General features: G+C 39.5%; 1 protein-coding gene across 1 annotated transcript in view; it reads right to left on the bottom strand.

Annotated features, from left to right (window-relative positions):
* CELSR3 (cadherin EGF LAG seven-pass G-type receptor 3) overlaps positions 1-18692 on the bottom strand; it is a gene marked incomplete at its 5' end in the record, with an annotated part of 103329 nt that overhangs the window by 22961 nt on the left and 61676 nt on the right. Inside the window, 10 exons of the mRNA XM_081319071.1 lie at positions 403-570; positions 787-967; positions 1609-1758; positions 4034-4217; positions 8420-8629; positions 9916-10010; positions 13015-13029; positions 14494-14595; positions 16699-16882; positions 17624-17744. Coding sequence (XP_081175197.1) covers positions 403-570; positions 787-967; positions 1609-1758; positions 4034-4217; positions 8420-8629; positions 9916-10010; positions 13015-13029; positions 14494-14595; positions 16699-16882; positions 17624-17744 — 1410 coding nt within the window. The remainder of the gene's footprint in view (positions 1-402; positions 571-786; positions 968-1608; positions 1759-4033; positions 4218-8419; positions 8630-9915; positions 10011-13014; positions 13030-14493; positions 14596-16698; positions 16883-17623; positions 17745-18692) is intronic.

The following is an 18692-nucleotide window of genomic DNA, read 5'->3' as shown; positions in this document are numbered from 1 at the left end:
CACTGTTTGCACTGCTGTGAATGCCAATACACAGCAGTTCTCATTCTTTGGAGATTATTCAAATTTTATGTTTTTTCTGGCTCAGACATTATGAATTACCTGGGGTCACTGCAGGGGAGGAGGACTCAGTGACAGGGATTTTCCACAGACTTGCTATAGCATACCCATTCAATGCAGCAATATCCATTCGATATAGCAATCAATGAGTTAGCTGTGACCAATGGCATTTGCAGTCCAACAAAACTGGAAAAGGCTAGCAGGTGGAATAACAGAGCAGAACCTACGCTTTCTATCTTGAAGGGCAACAATCTGCAGCACAGGCTCCATAAGTCTTTCCAGAAGCCTGAAGATACCTGGATATATGATTCCACTGAAGAGGAACTTGAGCCACAGTCAACTTACTGGCTAGAGTGGTTCCACTGAACGCAGAGGGGCTTGCTGCGGTTGGCCGTCTCAAGCAGGCGGAATTCTAGCATGAGTGGCTCTTCCAAATTGTTCTGCAGAAAAGTGTGGTTGCTGAACAGAGACACAGTCACAATGGGGGAGTTCATCACAGGGTTTTTGGGCAACCTGTATGGAACCAAGAAGCCTTGTTACTTGGCAACAAACACCATCAAGGCCGGATTGTTTCCGACAGTGATACTGATATCCAGTGTCACAACAATCCAGTGGTGATATTATTGATCACAAACAAGTTGCCTTTATTCATAAAACAAATCACTGGCATTTAAAGTTGGTGGAACATGCCAGGCTGCAAAGAGCTCGGTACAGAAGGAAAACCAGTACCTAAGGTTGCGCCGATCCACCTGGTAGCGGGCAGGCAAAAGCCCACCAAGGGTGCGATAAATGATGAGAATGAGGATGGTTACAGCAGGCTCAGGTTCTTGCACAGAATGCTTTGGGGGAGGACTTTCCATTGTGTCATTGGTCTTAGTATTAATCAGTGCAGCGATTGTCATGGTAGGAGCTGAAATTCAGACAGCAAAACAAGAAGGAATCAATACCAGAGTTGCCTTTGAAGAAAGGCCAAGGCCAAGGAAGGAAAGACCTGAGACTGTCAGTGTGTTACTTCCCAAGAATCTTAAATCAACCTTCCCAATCTGCCTGCTCCTGATGTGATTTAGTCTAACATATCTGGAAGGTAGTTCCAGATGGGATAAGATTTATTCAAATCTTAGCTGTATCCTGGGAGCATAATAGGCCACACATTTTGAAGTAAAATGATTTTTTTTCCAAAAGCCACCTTCTCAAATAAATGCTATAAGGCTGAGTAAGTGGCACTTCCCAATCAGGGACCAGCAGTTCAATTAGGACCTTCTCTAATGGCAGACAAACCCTCTGGCTCGTGAACTATTAACCACCTATGCAACCTTTGCAAGATGTTAAGTCACAGCTCATTCTTAGTGTCCAAAAGAGACATGAAAACCCTCAACTTTTCATTTTTTCTCCCCTCAATGGCATTGCTAAAAGAATAGCAAAAAAAAGAGAAAGAAAAGAAAGAAAACAGAGTTTCTAAATCAACTTTTGTAAAGGATGGGGACAAGGAGGCTATTTCTTTCATGTTCTTCCAACCAGGCCTGGGAGTGTTCAGAAGAAATTGCCACTTACCTTCTATTTTGTGGGGGGTAAGGATGGAGTGGGGGAGAACTATGTGTGTGTGTGGATCCCACATGGTCTGGCCACGGAAGAGGGTACTGTGATAACGCGGATAGCGTCTTCTGAGATGGGTGTGATTCTCCATGCGATCAATGCTGAGCACTGGGGGGGGGGGAAGGGGGAGGGGGGAGAAAAGAGAGGCCTCAGGCATTAGGTCTCAGAGAGAGTGCCATCTTCTGATTAAAACAGAGCTTAATTGTATCTAAACCTGGAGGTAGAAACGGCTGGCTTCTTTGCCTTATGAAGTACAAGTAGTCCTTCTCTACAGACTACTTCGTTTAATGTTCAAAGTTATGACGGAGTAAAAGAATAGCTTTGCAACTAACTCTCACATTTATAACCATCACAGCCTCCAGCAGTCACGTGATTCCCATTCAGGCGCTTTGCAACTGGTATGCATTTACAACCATTGCAGCATCCCATAGTCACATGATCACCATTTGTGTGTTTTGCAACTGGCTTGCCACAAGCAGAGTTAACAGAGAAGGCGGAAGTAAAATTTAAGTGTTGGGCGCTTGAGGCTTCGCTGAGCAACCAAAGGGGAAGCGAGATCATAAGCCTGTCACAATCGCGTGATGCTTTTTTTTTTTTTTTAGCAAATGCAGCGACTCATCAACAGAGTTGCCAGTCTCAGAGTTATCGACAGAGTTGCTGAGTGCTAAGTGAGGATTACTTATATATTTCACCTTCTTGGGCTACTTTCCAGAGTGCTTTTTTAATCATAGAGAGCCACACAAAAGAACATTCACTGCATCAGGTTTGTTATACAAAATAACATACCTAAAATGTACATGGAAACACTGAACCGAAGATGAAGATGTTCATTTTAAAGCTTAAGCTATTTAGGTCGCAGATCCAAAAATAGGAGAAAAATGTCATTTTTTTAAAAAAAAGTGCCTAGAAATAACGAGAACTTGTAAGAAGTGTGCAGACTTGAAAAAGTGCGCAAAAATATTTATATTTGAGAAATTGACATAAGCATGTGTATGAATATTTATGCTGATGTTTTTAAATAGGTCAAACAGAAGTCCTGTAGTCAAATATTTATTTCAGTAAAAATGGAAATGAAAGAATTTCCAATCTGTTTAATTCTCTTTAGGCATTTGTCCAAGGGTATGGTGAGAGAGCAGGGCCACACACAAAGCCTTCTAATATTCTTGATCTCCATATGTTCAACCACCAGTCTAATGAATAACAGTATTTGATTGCCTGACCCTGAAGAAAGCTTTACTGCTCAGACTGCAGAGTACAGTGGAGGTATTCGGATTGCACATTTGCATGAGGTTGGGTAGAGTCAGGGACAGGGGATAACATTTTTGCATAAGATGTGAGAAATGTGTGAGACTGCAGTTTGCTTAGGAATACTCTACATATGACTAGTAAAGTTACCCCTGTGGGGCAAGAATATGTACACATCTATATTTAAAAATAACTCTGGAAGTGACTCATTTTGCAGAAGCTTGTCCACAACACTAATAAGAAATATGTTCTTGTGAAGCCTAAAAGACATGTGTAAGTCTGATTTCCATTGACTGAACTTTATATGCAAAGACAGAAGCATCTATAGGATTGGAAGCATTCATCAAAATGTTGCATCACTGTAGTGCAATCTCTGCCCTTTCCTACATGTGTGCAATACCGCAGTGCACATGCAAAAGGAGTGGGGTTTGCATTACAATGGTACAGTGCTGCATTTGCCATTTGCCTTCCTTCCCTCCTCCACAGCTGATTCTTTAGGATCTTGCCATGAATCGAGGAATGCATCATCCATCTGTTCTAAATGAGCTTCGGAAATCAAGCACTCTTGTGCAAGCGTGGGGAGCAATTCCCTAAAGTAAAGGGCAAGCAATGCCCTATGGAAGCTATTTATACTACATCATGTTGGAAATAATCAGGCTGGAAGTCTCATGTGGATCAGCATAGATGCAAATTGTAAGCGAGTATCTCTGATCCGTGCCAGCTAGCTGGAACCATCATCACATTGCTTGTTATTGTATAGAAAGAGTGGCTGTCAATTTTCCTTTCCTTCCAAGCCCTCCTTTCTCCTGAATATCTGCCTCTTCATCCCATGTGCTAGAAACAGGTTGAGATGCTTCTTGTTTCCAGTTCCCTCCAAATAATAACTCTGTCTGCTCACTTTTGATAAAAATGCGATAAGACAGCGGAGAATTCTTAATAATGCTAAAAAAAACCTTCCTGCCGTATCCTAGCATCGAACTGTCCAGCAAATCCATAGCTGCCTGGCAGCCAAGAGTTCCAGAGTCATGGATTGCTAGAGGAACAAGGTCGGTTCATACTGACTTCAAGAGTGAGCCATGAGTTATTCTTTCAAAGTTACAAGGTGAAGATTTCCTCCCCTGACCTGGCTTCTACTTACCAATGTTGGGGGTCACCACACCAACAGGATTGAGGTAGGTGAGCTTCATGTTGCTGGCCAAAGTGCCTGAATAGTCTTTCAGTTGTTCCATCAGAGCTGGAGTTCCCTGATCATTTTGCATCAACGTGTCCCAGTGCTCCTGGTTTTCCAATGCCAGCACTGAGCTGCCAGCTTGGAGGAGGTTCTAAAGAGAAGATTAATGTTTAGGTAGATTTAAATCAATATAACCATCCTCTCCATCACCTTTCATCACACATAAAAACACAGAGACAATACAATACCAGAGTTTCTCAATCTTGGCAACATTAAGATGTGTGAACCTCAACTCCCAGAATTCCCCAACCAGTTTTAAGAAGTCCACACATCTTAAAACACTGATATAGGCAGATCACCTTTTTCTTTTTTCTTTTTTTTAAAAAAATTATGATGTCTTTCTTTTATGCGAGTGTTCAGTGAATATTCACAGGAAGGTTTCACAGGCCCTGACCAGATTCAATATGTCTTTTGACCTAGTCCCACAACCAGACTCTGCTATGAGAAGCTTCTAAATTTCTTTCTTTTTTTTTTTATTAAAAAGTTTTATCATACATTTTATCTTTAACAAACCCCCCTACCCCTCCCCTATCCCTCCCTCCTTACCCCTCCCCCCCTCCCCCCCCCGACTTCCCAGAGCTAAGTACAAGGTATAAAAAACAAAAAAAGAATCATAAACAACCACATGCTAACAACCGTAAACTCTAAAATCTATCACTCTCTAGCTCATATAGAATAACTACAAACACTATTAATATAAAATCTTCATTTCAAAAAAAAGGATTTAGGCAGTCTAGCATGACTTGGGACGCGCTTAGAAGCTCCAGCCTTGTCCATCTGTACATCCAAAACACCATTCCAATCCCCCATAAAAATAACAGATTTATAATCCAACTGGGTAAGCTTTGTATAAAGTAAACTAAAAAAGTCAGCTTGTTGTTGATTATGAGCATATAATCCAACTAAAAGCGTCTTTTTGCCTTCTAGCAGCAGCTCTATCATAACGTATCTTCCATGCTTATCTGCTTCAATTAAGTCTGCTGTTAAAGCACTTTTAACATAAACAACCACTCCATTTTCCTTATTCATTACAGAAGCAACAAATCGCGTACCCAACCTTGAGTTCAGTAAATACTTTTGATCCACAACCCTAATATACCTTTCTTGCAAACATATAACATCTATCTTGAATTATTTTAAATATTGAAAAACTTTCTTCCTCTTCTGTGGTGAATTTAGTCCATTAACGTTCCAAGTTGAAAATTTAGTTGTCATGCATATCATCCCAAAGCTCTTGAAGCGCTGCTTTGATAGGACTATCTTTTTTAGGCCATGCTCCTCCCACTGCTTGGCTATAAGTACGTTGTGGAAATTCCATAGACTTCTGCTGATCTTTTTCTTTTATTTTTTTTTAATCGTTTTAAAGCAGCACGCGTCACCCTCTTCTCTCTAGGATCATCCAAAGAAGTTGTAGCTTGATCTCCTCCAGCACCGTTCTCCTCTGTCTGTCCATCTTCAGCCTCTTGGTGTTCTCCTTCTCCAAATCTCTTTGCAGCTTCCAAAAGTAATAATGGGGTTGCTTTTAAAACGTTATTGTAAAAATCACGCGCCTGCATCACAGTAGCCAGATGGTACCTTTTACCTTCATGCATCACCATCAACCCAACTGGGATCTCCCATCTGAATCTTATATCTCGTTGTTTGAACTCTTGCACAAGAAATGTAAAATCCTTCCTTCTCCTTAAAATCTTTGGAGGAATTTCTTTTAGAACCAAAACTTCTTGATCAGCAATCACAACTTTAGAATCATAGGCAGCTTGTATAACTTCATCTCTAATTTCCCTCTTTACAAAATAAACCACCACATCTCTAGGCAGCTTTCTCTGTCTAGCAATCCATGAATTCACACGAAACACTTTATCCATGCCTCCCTTTATTTCAGATGCTGGCTGATTCAATACCACTTCCAGAGCCTCCGAAATCAGCTGCTTTAGATCTTCCTTAATATTCTCTTTTAAGCCTCTGATTCTAACAGCAAACTGCATCTGATAATATTGAGCAAGACTCAATTCTCGGTCCATTTTATCTCTTAAATCTTCATTCTCCAATACTTTTGCTTCTAATATGGCATTCTTTTGAGTCAAATCTTCCACTTTTTCCTCCAGATCTTCCACACATTCAGCCACTTTATACACTGAAGACAAAATGTCTACCTTCATCACACTAAACTTCTGTTCCATCCTCTCTTCCATTCTCTCCTCCAATTTCTCCAATTTCTCCTCCATCCGTGGAAATTTATCTCCCATTGATTCCAGAATTACCTGGGCATGTTTTTCAAGAGCATCTTGTAGATCCTTCGGTGTCAATACATCAGGAGGATGCAACGCCTGCAATGATGATTGTTGCGTCGGAGAAGTTCCAGCACTCCGAAGAGTTTTTGAGGGAGGTTTAGCCGCCATCTTTTAGTTTCACTTGTGACGCACTTTCACTTTAAGTTTAAAAAAGTCCATCAAGCTCGAGAGTAAAATATAATAATCCTCTTCATCTTTTCCTCTTGTACCGCTCTGCCTGCTCCTTTTATTCCATAGTCCTTCCTTCAGGCAGGGGTGGTCGCAAACGCCTGGCTCTGCTCCAAGAAATCCGGAGCAGAGACGCTGACCAGCTGGGAGCAACCCAGGCTACGGGGGAGTTCGATCCTTCAGCCGCCCAAGCTACAAGCTCAGGCGGCCCCGGAGAACTCAACCCCTACCTGGGGCCTCACCCCCTCCTCTTCTCCCGAGGAGGGGGCTTCAAATTCACCCGAACAGCTGATCGACGCTGTTTCGGGTGAAAATTACTCAGCTGAGCCGCGGGCAGCCCGGGAAGGCTGTCTCCGGCGCCGCGCAGCCACCGGAAGTCTGAGAAGCTTCTAAATTTCAAACATTAATGGCACATAGGCCAATAACACAAAACATTCCATTGCTCTCCAGGAGCACGTAACTGAAATAAATTCAGTTCGGCTTCTGGAACTTACATCTGGTTGAATATCATAAGTTTGCATGTATGCATTTCCCATTTCTCTCTTCAGTTAATTTGTAAAATGGGGTCCCTAGAAGTTACTTTCTTGGAAGAATAACAACTGGTGAGCTTTTTAAAATGAAGCTTTAATCATACTGCTTTGAGTTTCTGTAGCAGGGGTAGGCAACCTTGGTTCTTTTATGACTCGTGGACTTCATCTTTCTGGGAGCTGAAGTCCACGAGTCATAAAAGAACCAAGGTTGCCTACCCCTGTTCTATAGGAATCTAGATCAGGCATGCTTGTTCTTTTCAGGATAGCACAGCTTTTTTATCAGGGGGGGCTAGCATTGCTTTCTATGCATTCCTATGCATTTCACTATAAACCTCTGGATATTTTGTTAAGTTAAAAAAACCAAAAAAAACAGCCTTAAAATGTTTTATGGCACAAAACATTTTGTCCAAGCAAAAGAAAAATGGATCCCTTTTGGTCTTAGCACATAATCATTTTGTAGGAAAAAGAAAAATAGCATATCTATTGGTTGAAATAATCTTAAACTGGATAGAAGAGGCTAATTGCTTTTAAAAAAAAGACCCCACAGATAAGCAAGCCAACAACCCAAGCTATCAGGTTACAGTGTTTTTAAATAATTGTTTCTAATTGCCTAGCCATCCTTATCCACATCTATAGATATTTGTCTTGAGGCTTTAGAAATGATGGAAACCTAAAGCTACCAGATCTAGTCTGCAAAAAGCCAGCTAGCCACTGCTAGATGAAAGCAAATAAGTAATGAAAAATCAAACTATTCTTAAAAGGATTTAAACTTGGGGTCAGGGTGCCTAGTCTAAATCAATATTGTTTTTGGGTTTCATTCCAAAGGAGGCATATATATACACACAGTATGTATGTATGTATGTATGTATGTATATATATATGTATATATATATATATGTGTGTGTGTGTGTATATATATATATATATGTATATGTATATGTATATGTATATGTATATGTATATGTGTATATATATGTATGTATATGTATATGTATATGTATGTACAGTATTTATTTATGTATGTACAGTATTTATTTATGTATGTATGTTATCACACGCATTTCAATACAAAGCAAAAAAGTACTATTCTTTCTCAAAGATTCTTAAAGCATTAGAAATAACCACATAGCACAACTGATAGGACACATTATTCTGCATTCCTAGAGGTCCTATATCAGTAGCATTTCTTGGAGTCAATTTCCTAAAGTTCTACATAAATATCTACATTGGTCTTCAAGGAAAAAGCCTACTTAATAGGATTCTGTGCCACTTTTACAATATCACAACTGAAAAGGGGTTCCTACCTCATTGAAGTGAGCATCCTGAGTAGCAGTCAGCCCAAAGCCATGCTGTCTGCTCTCAAAGGCCATCAAGTGGGAAAGCAGCCGGTAGGTAATATGAACATCATTCCCAAAGTAGGACTCCATCTGTTCTGTCACTGCTCGTAGTTGATGGGCCAGCTTTTTTGCTTCTATGGTGTTCAGTTCTGTTTCGTTCTTCTCTAGGCTTTCCAGCTATCAGAACAGAAAATAAGAAGAGAGTATGGATGGAATAGCTAGGAGAATAGCATTTGAAATCTGGACTCTGATATACATCATTGGCGCTTATTATCAGTTGGCTTCTGAGATGCTGGTCATCACTTTTCAAGCCTTCTATCATTCAGGGCCTGAATGTCTTTGAGACCACATTATCAGAGTTGAACTTTTCTGTCCAGTAAGATTTGGGAGAGATGGTTTGATGATGGTTCCACTGTCAAGGAATCCAACCAACAAGGACTCTGTGGTTGAATCTTCTTGGTAATAGCCCTGTTGGAACCATCTAATTTTAGATAGATGGGCCACGCCTTCCTACTACCTTTTTTTGAAAACCATAAAAAATAATTCTTCAGAAAGGGATTTAGGAGGAGTTGCAGATGCTTGGCAACTGACTCTTATTTATGACAGTCGCAATGTCCCGGGATCATGTGGTCACCTTTTGCGACCATCTAACAAGCAAAGTCAATGAGGAAGTCAGGTTCACTTAACAACTGTGTTACTAACCTAGAAACAGCAGTGATTCACTTAACAACTGTGGGAAGAAAGGTCATAAAATGGGGCAAAACTCACTTAACAAATGTCTCACATAACAACAGAAATTTTGGACTCAATTGTGGTCATAAGTTGAGGACTACCTCTATTGCTATTAAATACATTAATTCTTGCTTCCCTTTCCTTTCCTTTCACTAATACAGTAAGTATTATTAAGCTGACAAGTGATACGTATGTTCTTAATATAAATACTAGACTTTCAAGGGTATCCATAGACAATCATTTTATTGTGGGAGCTAAATTCTCCCTTATTACTCAAACATCCTCATCTAACATAAATACAGTATCTGGCTATTTAAAAAAAAATAGAAGAGCCTCTCTGCAAGGAGACAGTTTTCCCTTCCCTAATTTCAGATTAACTGCCTTTTGGGACTCCATTGAGCGGTGAATTTGTTTTCCCAAGAAGGCACAGTTTATAGCCTCATTCCTTTTAACCTCAAAAGCAAGCTTTGTACTTTGAATGCTCTCTTTGTACTAACAACCACTGCTTGTACAGCTAATAGAACCAATTTGCCCAGTTTTGCCCTGATTCTACAGGAAGATTTTCATGTTTCCTACTTAAATTAATTTGTTTTTATATTGAATTTTCAGAAGCCCATCTCACATAACTACCACATTTCTGGAAAAGCATGGTGTGTGGGAAAACAGGTGAATGGAGATAAGGAAAGAGAGGGGAGAAAAGTGTGTGTGTGGGAGAAGAGATAGAGATATACCAATGTTGAAAGTTCCTTGAAAGCAGGTGAAGTGCAATTGAACAGATCCGGTTCCAGCCAGCCTCTCTCTTGGTCACAATACCGAACTGCTGCACCTAAATCAAGACAAAACGTCAACTTAAAAGTGGTAACTGGAAAGACTCTTTTCCTGTGGTTGCTGCCCAGGAAAAGATTGTCAGGGCTCAAGTAACAGCAGTAGACCAACAGCATGGTTTTGGCAATAGCATTTTGGCAACTTCACTAATTCTAAAGAACAACCAATGAGGGAACAGATCCAGAGAAGGATTGACAGATCACACACTTCATCACCAGCTGTATGTTGTTCGCTATGATGGCAGTTTTGATTTCATTTCCACTAATTTAGGCTTTATGAGGTTCTCCCAAATGCTGAGTTTAATTATTATCAAGCTGGGAGAATTACAGTACTGAGAAATGAACTTATTCATCATGTTACCAATAATATGTCTAAGATGATATGGCACAATGCCTTCTAAGTATTTGGTGGCAATAAAATAATAAAATAAAATAAAATATAAAATAAAATAAAATAATAAATAAAATAATAAAATAATAAAATAAATAAAATAAAATAAAATAAAATAAATAAAATAAAATAAAATAATAAATAAAATAAAATAATAAAATAAAATAAAATAAAATAAAATAAAATAATAAAATAAAATAAAATAAAATAAAATAAAATAAAATAATAAAATAAATAAAATAAATAAAATAAATAAAATAAATAAAATAAAATAAAATAAAATAAAATAATAAAGTATCAAGTTACGTGAACCTGCTATTTCCAAAAATTTCTTTCAAAACTCTGGAAGGTTTACTGAATAAACATTTATTATTTATTTGCTATTTTTTTCATCAGTCTTTGAATGCTACTTTTCTTTTTCTAATTTGTGTATCCTTGAGAATGAACTGTATGCTCCTGAAATTGGACTTGCCAAAGGAAAACCTGTTTTTCTTACATTTAGATCTATGTCAAGTGCTACTGAAATTCAAAAACACACCATTCACTGATAGCAAATGTGAACATTTGTCAAATCTTTGACTGGAATGTTTTGTTAAAATAGTGTTAGCAATATTTCATTGCTGATGTAGCTCATTGTATGGGATAGATATGGTCAACACTCTCTTGACTGAAACGTAAGAATGAGTAAATCAGGGTAGAAATTATGTAGTATATTCAGCAGGAAATAAACAAGAGAATTCTAGAAATCTGTCTAGATTTTTAAAGAAGGAAGTGTTTTTGTGCATTCTAGACAAACTCACAACATCTCTTCCTACATGTGCTTGTATCCCCCTCCCCCACTATTGCTGCCATGGCACGTTGTACCAGGTGGCAAGATCTGAAAATGGTTGTATTCACTTTAACAGGAATAGAATGCCTGCTGCAAGTACCAACATCACCAGAGTTCTGGAGAAAACGATCCCAGATTCTAGACTTTGCCATCGAATGTAGCAAGTCCAATGTTTGAACAGGTAGGACAGGTGCACATGACATGTTAATATCAATACTGTGAGTGCAGCCTCACATTTCCATCCATAAGTATAAATGACTTAATAGAACTGGACAATATGAAGGATAAGATGTTAAGCACAGAAAGGTTTACCATGATTTTTTCCAGTTACTCTTGCCACATCATTATCTCTAGAAGTTGCTTTTTACACAACAACATTACAACTATGAAAATAGTGTGGGATATTTATGAAGAATTTAGCCAAAAGAGTGCCTGAATTCTTCTTTTTCTTTGTTGGCAGGGTGCAAGTCTCCATATCTGTGGTATAGGCCATGCAGCTTTCTAGAATATTTAAACACCACCAGGATCACAAAGATAGAACATGCACCCCTTCTATATCTATCTATAACTACACAAAAGTAGCGTAGGTGCCTAATTGGAGCATTTTGGCATTCTTAATGCTAAAATCAGTATCAGAAACAGCAACATTTTGTGCATGATCTGCACCATCTGCCATCCCATCAGGGGTGCTAGAAGTGTGTTCAGCAATGATGTGGATGGGAAAGATATTTATACCAGAACAGTTGAATCCTTTTTAATTCCAAATGTGGCAGGTCACTTTGCTGCTTTACAAACTGAAATGTGTATGTTCTGCTAGGGTCAAACATGATGGATCCAAACATATTCTTAAAGTGATGAATTTCTGCTCTCACATTTAAACTCTGTTCAGTGGACTATTCAGTAGACTATTTACAAAACAAATCAGGCACATTAATTTATCGCCACTATTGCATTGATTTATCTTCAGGAGTCCTTAAAGTTTTCATGTGGCAGCAAGCTTATTTTGCATGGTCAGGATCTTAGGTTCAGTCATTAAAGGATCTCAGGTAAACTCAGAAAGCCCTCTTTTCAAAGAAATAGAACATATCTTTCTCCCTTAAGAGCTGAAAATCCTAACATGTAGCACTGAATGAAATAAGTCAGTATTAAGAACCAGATTTCTCTAGTCTGGTTTCTAAATTGATGTGGAAGTCTAAAAAGCTGATCATCCTCAGCCACCATGCTACTGGAAGAAAGTACTGGATTCCAGATACTTGAGGAGATCACCAGTTGAAATCAAGACAGCGAATACTATAGGAGCTGTTCACTTCCTCATGAAAGCCTTACTTAGTTTCTTCGTCACGTTTTTTTAAAAAACGAACGAGCGCCAAATGTCACTCTTCTTTTAACCAGAGCCCATACGCAAGCAGGGGGGGGCAAATGCATCCACCACCAAAATATGACACCCATCAGTTAGAACTCCAGACTTCCCCAGCCAATTAAAATTTCTCTAAGTCCATAAAAAGCGTCAAGGCACTACAAATAAGCGTGAGCAGGTTGCGGATGACTACAAGGGATTTTCTGCAGATTAGTGTTATGTGACAAGGTAAAGAAGCTGAAGGTCAGGCAGGATTACAAGGAAACCAGAGCCAGGGAAGGCAATCAAAACAGAGCCAGCAGCCCGTGGAGCATCTGAGGGAAATGTGGATATGATGGTGCCTTAGGCAGGAGCGGGGAATGGAAAAGCCACACAGAGCGGTGCTGACAAAGCAAGGGGGGGGGGAAAGGGGAGAGTCACAGGCCTTACCTGTACCTCGCAAACCTGCACAAAAGAAAAATGTGGAGAAAAGGGACAACATTAAAAGTTTTTAAGCAATATATTTGATGAAGAATGACCTGCCCTGGAATGGGTTTCTATACTGTAGGAAATTCTGACTTCTGTGTGACATTGCGTAGCGTGAACCAGCATGGGGTTCCAGCTCCCAAATATTTTTTTTGATTCAAGCAAGTAAGGGGTTAAACGAGGTGATTATATACTACCTGTTCTCTTGGTATACATTCTGAAGAATGTGTGTTTCGGGAGTAGGAGGCAGAATATCATGTCCTTGGGATTAACAGACCAAGCTATCCTAAGGCAGTACCAGCACACCCAGATGTGAGAATGCATACAGTGTGTTGTCCAATTTCCCAATTAATTGCAGCCCAGGAGCTGTGATGGTGAAGTGGTTAGAATGCAGTATTGTAGGCTAACTCAGCTCACTGCCAGTAGTTCGATTGTGATGGGCTGAAGGTTGACTCAGCCTTCCATCCTTCTGAGGTCAATAATCTGAGGACCCAGATTGTTTAGGACAATATGCTGACTCTGTAAACCTGTTAGAGAGTGCTGTAAAGCACTACGAAGCAGTACATAAGTTTTAAGTGCTATTCCTATTCCCGCACATTATGGCTAAGAACAAAAGGAAGACAATTGGTAAAGGATCACTTCCAAGCACAGGCCCAAGCCCCAAATTAACTCGTGTAAAAATTTGGACTCATTCAGAGGTCAAGATGGCATCAGGTTGCCAATAGTAAGAGCAGGGACATAAAAAAAACCTAGAGGCCTCCCACGAATAAATCCTTTTACCACCATTCTTCCTTGCTAATGGCAACCTTGACTGGTGCAGTGGCTTTAATAAGGGCTTGGATGGCTATTGCCATCTCACTCTCTGCTTCTCAGAACAAAGTTTTTTAGAAGCTTCCTTGCCTACCGTGTACTAGACTAGAGCTTGAAGGTTGCAGTAGCCCTAGTTGGCTCCCTTTGTACTGCTATCACCATCACCAGTAAGGTAAGAGAAGAAAGGTAGTTCCAGTAGAAGAACCTCTACTATTGAGAGATTATTAAACTATTAGTTAACTTGAATCCCTGAGAGATTTAGGATGGGTTCATAATCAACAGTATGGTACCATTGATTATAACAATCAATCAAATAAATAAATAAAGGAGAAGTTAGTATTCTAGATGGACTAACTCTAAGCTATTTGCTGCCTGAATAATAGAGTTCTTGGTTTCCTGCTGTGGATTGCCAGGAAAACACCTTCGGCTTTACTTCACAAACTCCAAGGTCTTCAAACCTATATTAAGAATATTAATTGCTGACAATCCGGCCACTGCTGAAAGAAGAGTGGAAAGAAGAAAGACATGGAATGCCTTAGTGAAAAAGGAATGTGTAGTTCCTTGACAAAGCTGAAATCCAATGGGATAGAGCTCTTCTGTCCATAAACTTTATTACAACAGGAGAACACTTACCTAGTGAACCTTTTGGGCAAGGCAGTATAGCCGCCAGGCCGAACTTGGTTTGAGGCCACCATACTCCAGCTTTCAGAGACTTAGGACAAGCATCATACATTACTGTGGAATGAAACATGGAAAGCAAATAAGTTGTGATCCATAGAATAGTATTCCATGAAAGGTCTCTCACAAGGCAGGGACAGGCAGACAACAGGAAAGCCTCTTCAAAACCAACTTATGTTATATTGAGAGAGAAAAAAGAGGAATGTGCAACATTTCAGGTGTTTTTAGCAATGCATAATGGTAAAGCAAGTATTGGAACTTAGACAGTAAAAATATTAAGAACCCAGGTTTTAGGCCTGTATGGAGAACTTATGATTAAATCCAAATTTGTTGGGAAAGTTTTAGAATAAATTGAATATGGATAAGGATGCAAAAAAAGCTAATGTGTTCTACTTTGGCACAATGTATAGAAACATAAATTTTGTATGTATGTATTTCTTGCAGCTAGAACATATATAGTAAGTGAACTGAAGGATGAAAACAACCTCTAATACAAACAAATTTGAGGAAATGGTTGGGGAAATGGTTAAAAATAGTTATTTTTAAAGAGAGACATATAACAAAAGCTGATTTTTCTGTAATTTGGCCTCAGACAACAAATCTACTGATTCGCTACAGTGTTCTGTGTTATCTTTATTGAAAATACATAGCTAGAATACCTGTCTATGTTTTAGAAAAACCAGTCTTCTATTTGAAATCATTCCCATTTTAGAAGCATGGAACTTGTAGCCTCTAAATAGGGCCGAACTCCATCTCCAGCATCCATTATCTTGACTATGCTGAGACTATTTGAAGTTATAATTGAGCTACATGTAGAGAGTGATCCGTTTCTAACCTTTGCCCCAGCTGAAGAGCTGGCCAGTGCACATTATTAGTCTATTTACTAGTCTAATGAAGAGAAAGACTCTGTGTGTGTGTGTGTGTGTGTGTGTGTGTGACATGTTAGCAATCTTCCAATATTTGAGGAGCTGTCCTCAGAGAGGAGTCAACCTATTCTCCAAAGCATCTGAGGGCAAGACAAGAAGTAATGTATGGAAGCTTAGCAAAGAGACATCCAACCTAAAATTAAAGAGAAATGTCCTGGGAGTGAGAACAAATAATTAGTGGAATGGCTTGCCTCCAGAAGTTGTGGGTGCTCCATCCTTGGAGGTTTTTTTTTTAAAAAAGAGATTGGACAGTGATTTGTCTGAAATGGTATAAGGTTTACTGCTTGAGCAAGGGATTAGATAGAAGAACTCCAAGGTCCCTTTCAATTCTGTTATTCTGTATTTTAAAGATTCCCAAAGAATGGAGAGTAGGAAGGGGTCTCAAAGCCCTTCATTAATACACACCCAGTACTCACACATCTTATTACATTTTTTCCCATTAAAATAAAATACCTTGTATTTTAATGTCAGTTGTATCAGTTAGGTTATATGTATGTCCATAAATGTATTTTTATTTGTGTTTTTTTTCCAAATTTGAGGCCACCTGACTCTGCAGCAATTCTGGGCGAATGACAATTCTTCTTTTTTGTAATGTGTTTCTTTTTTTTCTGACAATGTGAAAATTGTCTTCACATATATTAATTATGAGGTCTGGTTTCCAGAAAAACTAAAGACAATACATCAGATATTTTAGACCTAAAAGGGAATAGCTGATCTCTAAGATTGCTTCTAACCCTTTCATTCTAGGATTTAATTTTAAGCAGAATGACTAAAGCTGTCCTTGTGAAGAACTGTTCTAAGATAGTTTGTGTGAATCTACTATTTATATGTGCCAGAGCCATTGGCGCATAAGAAGAAAGGAACTACACATTGTTCCTTCTAGAGACCTCTACCAACTACTAGGTCTCAGTCCTCTTTCCACTGATGTGGATTTCTGTCCTTTAGGTCATAATGTTAGATGTTCAATTTCTTGTTCCATAAAAAGTATAGCAATGCAGAGGCAAACTACTGATTTGGTAAATTGTCCTGTTTGATAGGCAGAAAGAAGGCTTCTACCCATGACCTCACTGCAATATTCTGTCTGTCTGTCTGTCTGTCTGTCTGTCTGTCTGTTCTATCATCTATCTATCTATCTATCTATCTATCTATCTATCTATCTATCTATCTATCTATCTATCTATCTATCTATCTATCTATCTATCTATCTATCTATCCATCTTCAGCGCACACTCACCCCGGCAGCCACTGGGAGTCACCTCTGCAAAAGGATTATCACAACTGTTGCATTGTCGGCCAATCACACCTGGCCGACAGTGACACTGGCCCATTTCCTGATCACAGGACCGTGAGGAAGAGCCAACGGGATAGCAGTCACAAGGCAGGCAGGTGTCAGTCCCTTTAGGGTGGTAATGGAATTCCTATTGGAAGAAGGGAGAGGGGCAGGGTAGGTGGTTAGAGAGCTGGGTCATAGGAGGAGGAGCAGTAGGGGAGAAGGACTGACAAGACTGCAGGCAGGGGGGAAAGGGCCAAAACAAGGAGCCTAGTGAAACAGCAGGAGAAATGGGGAGGCCTGGTGGGATAAAAAGAGGGCCATTATTAGAAAGGTCATGAGAGCTAATCCAACCAGTAAGATTAGGAAGATAAAAAGCAGCACAGACAGATTCTTCTTACATTACCAAAAAAAAAAAAAGTCGGTCCCTTTGGAGCTCCTACAGTGCTTTTATCTTCTGCTATGGCTCTTCCCCCTCCATCCCTATTTTGAGGCATCAGAATGAAAATCCATTTCCCTAAGGATTAATTCCCACAGGAACTCAACCCGTTTAGACCTCTTTTCTGAGTCCTGCAACTTTGGACTGAGGACAAGGAGTAGTGTGCTGACGTGGCAGAAAGACAGGCTGGGAGAAGAAGGAAGAAAGGAAGATGGACAAGAACCCAGTGAGCAGAGCCCAGATGGGTTCTGAAAGGAGAGCAGAGAAGAAACGGAAAGTAGACATCAGGGAAAGATGTAGACCCCAAAGCCAGGTATGAAGGAAAGGAGAATGAAGAGCCAAGAATGGAGATGAAAGGCAATACTGCAGGGGACAGGCGAGTGAATCATATATTGCATCAGAATCTATCGATGGCAGAGAGTCCCAGAACAGGCATATCTCTCCCCTCACCTTACAATGACATTGCCCGTTGGTTTTATTACAGTCCGGGTCAAATCCCTTGGCCGCATCGCAGTTGCAGGGCCCACATGTTGGATTCCCCCACCAGCCCTTGGGACACTGTTGATCCATCCTGCAGGGAAAAAAGTCAGGTGGATGGATATTTGCATCCAGGGCACTAGTTCATTGTTGGTCTTGCAGCAAGTGGAAATATACCATATCATGATATGTTTGCGATGGCATATTTTATAAATTTAAATTTTTAATTGCTATGGGCATTGTACTTTGGCAAGCTTCTGGAATGCCAGGGTTTGTGGAAAAACCCTCCCTTTATGCATTTGTTTGAGGGGGAGGGAAGCAATCACAAAAATGCTCTGTTTAGGCCAGGAGTCCTCAAACAATGTGGTTCTATGATCGTGTAAAATAAGTGTCTTTGTGTGACACTTCTGATCACGTGAATAAACCTAGTGATGGGGGTGAACTAGGATTGGACAAGAAAAGAATGCAGGTAGTCCTCATTTAGCAACTATAGTTGGGACCAGCAACTTGGTTGTTAAACGAAGGAGTTGCAAAGTGAAACTGCAACTGTGTTTATGGTCTTACTTCAGCTTTTATTTGCTTTTACAGACCTGTGAAGGTTATAAATGTGAGGATTGGTCACATACTTTTAATTTTTCAACAGCATTGTAAACCTGTGAAAGGTCACTAAACAAATCCCAGCTAAACAAGGATTACCTCTATACTTTTCTAATAACTGAATCTGATGTCTCAGATGAACCAAGGACAGAACTTTACACTTTTATAAAATATTTTTCATTAAAATTTTTAAAAGCAATTAAAATTCAAAACATATTTGAAGAGAGAGCTTGCTTAGCTTCTCATAGTTCCTAAAATCTGGATTTTTGAGACACTCCTGTACCCATCCATATTTATTTTGGACTGATATTTGCTTTTTATAGAAGCAACTGTAAAAAAAATCGTGATTTTACTGTGGGCTTCTCTAGGAAAATTGGGAGCGACTTCTGAAAATGATGCAGCACTGCATGTGCAAGCACAAAAATATCTGCAACTTCTTCTCACA

This window comes from Vipera berus (genome assembly GCF_964194415.1).
Source record: "Vipera berus genome assembly, chromosome: 2".
Classification (NCBI taxonomy): domain Eukaryota; kingdom Metazoa; phylum Chordata; class Lepidosauria; order Squamata; family Viperidae; genus Vipera; species Vipera berus.
Note: the sequence above shows the minus strand (reverse complement) of the source record. Positions and strands in the feature narration are given on the sequence as shown.